This window comes from Trematomus bernacchii, unplaced genomic scaffold, assembly GCF_902827165.1.
Source record: "Trematomus bernacchii unplaced genomic scaffold, fTreBer1.1, whole genome shotgun sequence".
Classification (NCBI taxonomy): domain Eukaryota; kingdom Metazoa; phylum Chordata; class Actinopteri; order Perciformes; family Nototheniidae; genus Trematomus; species Trematomus bernacchii.
The window spans coordinates 96,588-105,000 of record NW_022987394.1 but is presented as its reverse complement, the minus strand read 5'-3'; the positions used below and the strand labels follow the sequence as shown (position 1 = coordinate 105,000).

At 46.0% G+C, this 8,413-nt stretch overlaps 1 protein-coding gene across 2 annotated transcripts in view; it reads left to right on the top strand.

The window, feature by feature from the left end:
- LOC117486651 (nuclear factor 7, brain-like) overlaps positions 1 to 8,182 on the top strand; it is an 11,795-nt gene extending 3,613 nt beyond the window's left edge. Inside the window, exons 1-2 of one of the 2 annotated variants that reach the window (XM_034135161.1) lie at positions 6,519 to 6,643; positions 6,739 to 8,173. In XM_034135161.1, coding sequence (XP_033991052.1) covers positions 6,755 to 8,143 — 1,389 coding nt within the window. In that variant the 5' untranslated portion in view covers positions 6,519 to 6,643; positions 6,739 to 6,754 and the 3' untranslated portion in view covers positions 8,144 to 8,173. Of the gene's footprint in view, positions 1 to 6,518; positions 6,644 to 6,738 lie in introns of those variants that run through there. The other variant, XM_034135168.1, reaches the window with a different exon arrangement.
- The last annotated feature ends 231 nt before the right edge of the window (positions 8,183 to 8,413 follow it).

Genomic DNA, 8,413 nt, shown 5'->3' with positions numbered 1-8,413 from the left:
GGATGAGGAAATGCAACACACACCAGTTGGAATTGGTATAATTATAAAGGGTTTATTTTAAATAGCAGGGTAAACAAAATGGCAGGCATGCAGCCTGGAACAAACAAAAAGGCCAAAAGGCACAGGTTGATAAATAACCAAACAAAAGGAGGACTCTAAAAAGGAGTCTAATTGCATACAGGGAAAATAAATACTAATGCACTAAATAAGGAACGAAACAAAACCTCACTTTAAAAGTGGTACAACTAACAAAAGGAGTCTGTACAAAAACACAGCTAAACTAAAGGCAACAGTCACAAAATCCTAAGCTACTCTAAACACTAACCAAGCTACTCTAGACACTACTAATACACACAAGTTTAACCACAGTTAACAGAATTCTCTAAGGAGCAAGTAGCGAGAGGCGTCTGTCCACATGTCAGAGCCTTTAACTCTTTTTTTAATAATTGTTTACTTACTGTGAGACTGAAGTGTTGCGCTAGCTCATGTAAATCGTCTTTACCACACCGGTCTAGCTGCTCATAAGAAGGACAGACTAAAAAAGACTCAAAATCGAAAAGTGCCATACTCAGCTAAAACTGCACACAAGTTCACCAAATTGTTTTTAGCTATATAAAAAAACACTTATGAATTAAGTTATTGATCCCGGACGAGCCCCCATATATGTTACGTCCCCCTCTAGGGTAGAGGAGATTAACATACACCAGAATGGAATTGGTAATAGTTATAAATAGTTTTATTATATAGCAAGGTGAAACAAAATGGAAGGCACGCAGCCTGAACAAACAAAAGGGCCAAAAGGGCGCCGACTTAACTAAGGAACAAACAAAGGAAGGACTCTAACAAAAGGAGCCTGTTTACATACAAAGAATAAACTAACTAGTAACTAAAAACCCTCACTGTCAAAGTGGTACAGTCTAAAATAAGGAAGCTGTAAGGAAACACAGCTGAAGTTAAGTACAACAGTCACACAATACTCACACAATACTAATCTAATCGAAGACCACACAAGTTAACCACTGTTAAACCGATTTACACACAAACGAGAGCAATTATCGAGAGGCATCCGCTCACACAGCAGAGCCTCCAGAGTGATCACAGTCTACTGGCATGGAGTCATCTCCAGCAGGTGTGCGCCGGCTGTGTGCTGCGATTGGAGTGCGTCGGCCCGGCGTGCTCCAATCACAATCTTCGGGAGGCGGACCAGGAGATGGCAGCCAATGACGTCAGGGCAACCGCACAGCTCATTTACATACAACACAGATTAACACAGTTAAGACGACCAGGAAGGCAGCAGCCGTAACAGCCCAAGTTCGCACCAAGTACTTAGCTGGTACTTGTCCCCGGTACTTGTTCCCCCCGAACTCTTTAGTCCCTGGAACTGTACTAGTCTATCACGTCCACACCGGAATAAGTCCCTGAGGGAGGATTAGGCAAATGAAGCCGCTGACGTCACTTCTACTTCTTCTGCTTTAGGTTTACTGGCAGGCCGCAAACAACTCCACAGCGTATACTGCCACCCGAAGTCCCGGAGTGCCCCGGAAGCTGCTGGGTAGCGTCTTCTGAGTAAATCGCCAGAAGCGCCAACACCTCCTCATCACTCCACCGCTCCCATATTTTATTTTGTGTTGCCATAAATTAGTCTCTCTCCGTTGGTGCGCTGGGCTAATGCTAATGCTAATAATGCTAATGCGAGCAAATAAAATGGCGGCTTCACAAAACTTTTCTGAGTTTTACGGGCCGTTGTTTGCAATTCGCCCAGCCAATCAGAAATTGTTAGTGTGGCCGACACACCCACGAACCATTTCCTCTCCAGGAAAGTACCACCTCTCTAGCAGGGACTATCTGGGGGTGAAAATGTTCGTGCGAACTAGGGACTAGTTCCATATCTTTTTAGTGTGAAACCAAATCTCCCCCTATCGGCCTAGTTCGGGGAGAAAAGTACTCCGGTCTGAAAGCGCCTGTATATAGGCAGTGAAAACACATACACATTGAAAAAGACTTAAAGTTTTAAGACAAGACGATAATTTACTTAATCAACGTCATGTTAGTTTGAGGAAGCCTTGACGGTAGAGATTGAGACTATGAACTCATCAAGTGAGAGATAGTAACTTTCTGTTAGGAATCTTGACTCAATAGTATGAGGACTCAAATGCACAACCCAGAGACAAAAAAGGTTTGAAGAAAATAATCTTTACTTTGCAAAAACAAATCACTCTTCCAGAGGATATAACAAACTGTCAAAAGTAAAGCGCTCACAATGGAGGATAAAAGGCAAAACACTGAGTCCTTTAAATGATGGCTTGGATCTGGCTTCATGGAACGAACGAACAATACGAACCGACAACTAACAAGGGGAGACAGGACAATATATACATGAGGTAAGTGGGCACAGGTGGAAACAATCAGGGGCGGGGCAGACGCTGACGATGGCGGGAAAAAGAACCAAGGCAGGAAGTAAAAGGACCTGGAATGAGACATGGTGAGTACACAATAAAACAGGAAGTGGAACATAAACTAAACTAGCATGAACATGACAATCACAAACATGACAAAACTTAACATATTTGACGGGACACGACAGTACCCCCCCCTTCTAGGGACGACTCCCGACGTCCCAGGCTGCTCAGGGTGACGATCATACAAGTCACTGATGAGTGTCTTGTCCACAACGAAAGTCGAGGAGACCCAGCAACGCTCCTGTTACGAACCCACTAGGGATGAGGAAGGCAACACACACCAGATGGTTTTGGTAAATAATTATAATTGGGCTTAATGAATAACAAAAAAAGGTGTACAACAAATTGAGAGCAAAAATAGCCTAAGCCAAACAAAGAAGCCAAAAGGGATCAAATCTACTGCTAATAACAGAAGGAGGACTCTAAAAGTGAGCCTAGTTACACACCTGAAATCACCACCGATCAACACTAATGGAAGGAGGCTGCAGGAAAACGCAGCTAATAAAGGGAAGCTAAACACGCTACTCTAAACACATATATCAACACGCTACTCTAAGCACATATATAATCACACCAAACACACAACACTAAACACGGACCACACGAGTCAAACACAGTCTAATAGCTCAAGTCTGAAGTGTCCACGACACAAGAGCAAAAATGCGTGAGGAGTCTGATCGCAGCAGAGCCTCCCGAGTGATAATTGTCCCCAGGCTTTGTAGTCATCTCCAGCAGGTGTGCGCCGGCTGTGCGCTGCGATTGGAGTGCGTCGGGCCCGGCGTGCTCCAATCACAATCTTCAGGGGGCGGACCAGGAGATGGCAGCCAATGACGTCAGGGCAACCGCACAGCTCATTTGCATATAACACAGGTTAACACAGTTAAGACGACCAGGAAGGCGACAGCCGTAACAGCTCCTCAGTGCCGTAACCCTCCCAATCGACCAATAATTGTCGTCCTCGGCCCCGTTTCGTGTACAACGGGCCGCCTTCAATGATCCGGGGTGTTGGAGGGGGCTTGGAGGTGGGAACCAGAGTGCTCTCTCGAACTGGCTTGAGTTTGCTCACATGAAACGTGGGATGGACCCTCAAAGACCTGGGGAGTTTGAGGTGCACAGAGACAGGGTTAATGACTCTTGAAATTGGGAAAGGGCCCACAAACCTCGGTGCCAACTTCTTGGAGTGAACGTGTAGGGGTAGATCCTTGGTGGAGAGCCAGGCTTTCTGGCCCGGCCTGTAGAGGGGGGGCCGCACGCCGGTGACGATCCGCCGCTGACTTCATCCGGGCCGAGGTCCGGAGTAGCGCCTGCCGAGCACCGGCCCAAACCCGCCGACAGCGTCGGACCATGGTGTGCGCGGATGGAACCTTGATTTCTTCCTCATTCGCAGGGAAGAGAGGAGGCTGGTACCCGTTAGCACACTGGAAAGGGGAAAGACCCGTGGCAGCCGAGGGGAGAGTGTTGTGGGCGTACTCTACCCAGGTAAGGTGATCGCTCCAAGTGGTCTGCTTTTGGGACACGAGGCACCTGAGGCATGTTTCGAGGTCTCCTCCAATGCTGCTTTGACAGCTAGTAACTCCTTGTTCCCCACATCATAATTTCTTTAAGCTGAGGTCAACTTACGCGATAGATAGGCACAGGGGTGCATCCTGTTATCCTCGGAGGGCCTCTGGGACAACACAGCCCCTATGCCCTCGTTGGATGCGTCAACCTCAACCACAAACTGTTTCTGGCGGTCCGGAACAGTGAGTACAGGTGCCGTGGTGAATCTTTTCTTGAGGCACTGGAAGGCGGACTCGGCCTGGGGGGGTCCACTGAAAATAAACCTTACCATCTTGTTTGCAAATGCGGCGCAATTTTGCGCTCCACAGTTTCCCCACTGCGAGGCTCCGGCGCTAACAGCTCCGGCGCTAACAGCTCATGAACGTGCTACCCCCCTCATGACGGAACTTTGCGTAGGGCCCCAAGTTGGGGCAGCCCTGCATGCCGTCATAAAGTAATTGTGGCAGCTGGGTGTGGTTAGAGCGCCGGCTGCTGGGGTGAGGGGAGTGGCTCAGCCAGAGGCCAGATTGTTGTTTATTTTTGTGAACTCCCCCTCAGTTTCAATAAATGTTGTTTTATTTTTCACAAACCACCTTTTACTTCCATCATTTTTAACTTTAGTGTGAGCCAGAATGCTCACAGTGGCACCTGAACAGGGACCTACATGTCGGAAGGAGAAAACCCTCAAAGCGCGCTGGGGCAGGCACTCGAGCGTCTCCCTACTCTCCAGGAGAACACCACCACGCTAGAATGCCAGCAGAGCTAGCCTCTGCTGGAAATTGATGCTTCCCAGCGCGAGGAGCTGCTGCAGCGTCCGGCCACCCGGGAGGCCGCCGGTGATCGGCCTCCAGAAAATGACGTCGGACGACGACCCGGAGGCTTACCTCGATATCTTTGAGGGCACCGCGGCGGGGTGTGGGTGGACGGAGGAGGAGTGGGCTGTGCGACTGTTGCCCCTGCTCTCCGGGGGGGCACAGTTGGTTGCGCACAGCCTGCCGGCGTCCTCTCGATACGACTATGACCAGCTGAGGAGGGCCATCCTGGACCGGCTGGGTAGCACGCCGGAGGGTCATCGCGAGTTGGCGTTATTTTGTGTTCATGCACAGTAGAAAGACTTTCAAACACTTGAACTTATAAAAGCAGAGATTTCTCATTGCCAGGAAAAAAGGGTAATTTTATTCAGATAGTACAACAGAAACAGAGAAAGGACTTGGTCAGCATGCAAAAACAAGGTCTTAATTATCCTCAGGATAGAAAATCTGCTCTGCCGGAGATTGGAAAACCTTCTCAAATAAGATGGAAACAACCAACACCAGTGTGATTTTGGTAACAGTACGACTACCTAGGACAAAGTTATAGTGTGGGTGCCAAATCCGGCAGCACCAATAACTGGTTCTTTTCGGATCTTTTAGATGTTGGTAATCTTTTTGGATATTGTGTACTTTTGGGACGTTGGTAATCTTTTTAGATTTTGGTGATCTTTTTGGATGTTGGTTATCAATTTGGACGTTGGTGATCTTTTTGGACACAGGTGAACTTTGGGATTTTGGTGATCTTTTAGGACGTTGGTGATCTTTTTGGACATTGGTGATCTTTTTAGATGTTGGTATTGTTTTGGATGTATGTGATCCTTTGGGAGGTTGGTGATCTTTTTGGACGTTGGTGATCTTTTCGGATGTGAGTGATGTTTTTGGATGTGTCACATGAGTGTACAAATAGTTATGAGACCACAAGTACAAAAGAAAAAACAAGACAGAAGTGTTATCTCTCAGAAATGTATTCAAAGCCCACAGTGAAAAGTATTCTATAAGTCTCTTGATCAGAAAATAGTTATTTCAACTCTTGGTGACCATGGGGGAAAAAGAAAGTATTTTAAAGCAGCAAAATCAATATATATATATATATATATATAATATTTACAAAAAAAGTAATGGCGCTTTATGTCAAGAATGTTAGTTGTGCCATTCCTCAAAGCAAATTCTGTCAGATACAAGCCAGAGGGCCACAGTACACTGTCTACATCTTGAGGAGGGGCACTGGCCTGCATGGTCTGCCTACAAAAAAAGGCAGACCAAAAACAAATTGTATGCAGCCCCAACAACAGCCTCTGATTCCTCTGAGTTCGTGCAATGCTTCATGGGATGCATAATTAGATATATAATCGCCATCTAACTCCTAGAACATCTAAAATTACTTCCAAGATGGATAAATGTTCAAAAAAGACATCCATTGTTTGTTTATACGCTTCTTGAAATCTAAGAAAATAACGATTGTTTTTCTATAATAGATTACAAATTGCCTGAAAAGTTACAAACAAGCGGCAACATGTGTGATGAATTTAAGCTCGCTCCATTGCGGAGATATTTCCGCGAGAGTGACATGACTGCACTTCAACCAGAGGACATGCAACAAATACCTGGCTGGATTCCAACAAGGTAGGTTGTGATTACATTTCAAAGTACAAGTTTTATGAGAGAATGAGGAACCTGGTCTGTGACATTTGAACAAAAATCCATTGCATGACTCACCTGAGACAAACAAGGATTGTCAGTGTGTTGTTCGGAGACAAAGACAGAGAGATTTACCTTCGTAGCAAACTTCAATTCACGAGGGGAAAACTGGACTACTGCAACTTCACACTGAATGTAAGTTTATTACTACTAAAGAGAAAACAACACTTGATAGAAAACGGCCATACTTACAGAGTTTGAACTGTGCTGTGTGCCTGCCTCATTTTCAGCATTTTGCAACACACAATGGCGTCCATATCAGAGGAGGATCTCTCCTGTCCGGTCTGCCATGACGTCTTTAAAGATCCAGTTGTCCTGACATGTAGCCACAGCTTCTGTAGAGCCTGTTTGAAGAACTGGTGGAAAGGAAAACAAACACACGAGTGTCCAGTTTGCAAGAGAAGATCCTCAAGGAGTGATCCTCCTCATAACCTGGTGTTGAAGAACCTGTGTGAGAGTTTCTTAGTGAAGAGAGATCAGAAAGTTTCACCCGGGTGTGAGACTTTTTGCCCTCTACACCTTGAGAAACGTAAACTCTTCTGTCTGGACCATCAGCAGCCAGTGTGTCTCGTCTGCAGAGATTCAAAAATACACACCAACCACAGATTCAGACCCATCGATGAAGCTGCTAAGGATCTCAAAGAGGAGCTCCAGAAGTCTCTGCAGCCCTTTCAGGAGAAACTGAAGCTCTTTGAAGAAGTTAAAGTGAAGTTTGATCAAACAGCAGGACACCTGAAGGTCCAGGCTCAACGCACAGAGACGCAGATTAAGGAGCAGTTTAAGAAGCTTCACCAGTTTCTAGAAGAGGAAGAGGAGGCCAGGATGGCTGCACTGAGGGAGGAAGAGGAGCATAAGAGGAGGATGATGGAGGAGAAGATGGAGGCTGTGAGCAGAGAGATAGCAGCTCTTTCACACACAGTCAGAGCCACAGAGGAGGATCTGAGAGCTGAAGACGTCTCCTTCCTGCACAACTACAAGGCTGCAGTGGAGAGGCTGCAGCGCCCCCTGCTGGAGGATCCACAGCTGCCCTCAGGAGCTCTGATAGACCAGGCCAAACACCTGGGCAACCTCAGCTTCAACATCTGGAGCAAGATGAAGGACATGGTGTCCTACTCTCCTCTCATCCTGGACCCAAACACTGCTCATCCATTACTCATCCTGTCTGAAGATCTGACCAGTTTGAGACTAGGAGGAGAGAGACAGAATCTTCCTGATAATCCAGAGAGGTTTGATTATTACTGGCGTGTCCTGGGCTCTGAGGGCTTTAACTCTGGGACTCACTTCTGGGATGTTGAAGTTGGAGGCAGTGCAGGCTGGTTTCTAGGTGTAGCCTCAGAGTCCATCAAAAGGAAAGGGAAAGCAGAGTCTGGATTATGGAGAATAGGATTCTCTTATGGAAAATACAAAATACTCTCCCCATCAACACAACCAAGTGATCTCTCAGTGCCAACGAAGCTCCAGAGGGTCAGAGTGAATCTGGACTGGAACAGAGGAAAGTTGTCGTTCTCTGATCCTTACACTAACACACACATACACACCTTCACACACACTTTCACTGAGAGGATGTTTCCATACATTAGCAATACGGATAAAATCCCTATAAAGATTTTACCAGAAGTGGATCAGGACAGATAGATAGATAGATAGATAGATAGATAGATAGATAGATAGATAGATAGATATATAGATAGAAGATAGATAGATAAGTAAATTAACTCAAGTACTGTACTTAAAGGTGGGGTAGGTAAGTTTGAGAAACCGGCTCGAGATACACTTTTTGTTATATTCCATGGAATGCTCTTAACATCCCGATAGCAATGAATATCTGAAGTGCTTTGACAAAAAATCCATAAAAAAATGTCATCTGTGGAAGCCGTAGTACTGTAAAAAGCACGACCAATTATT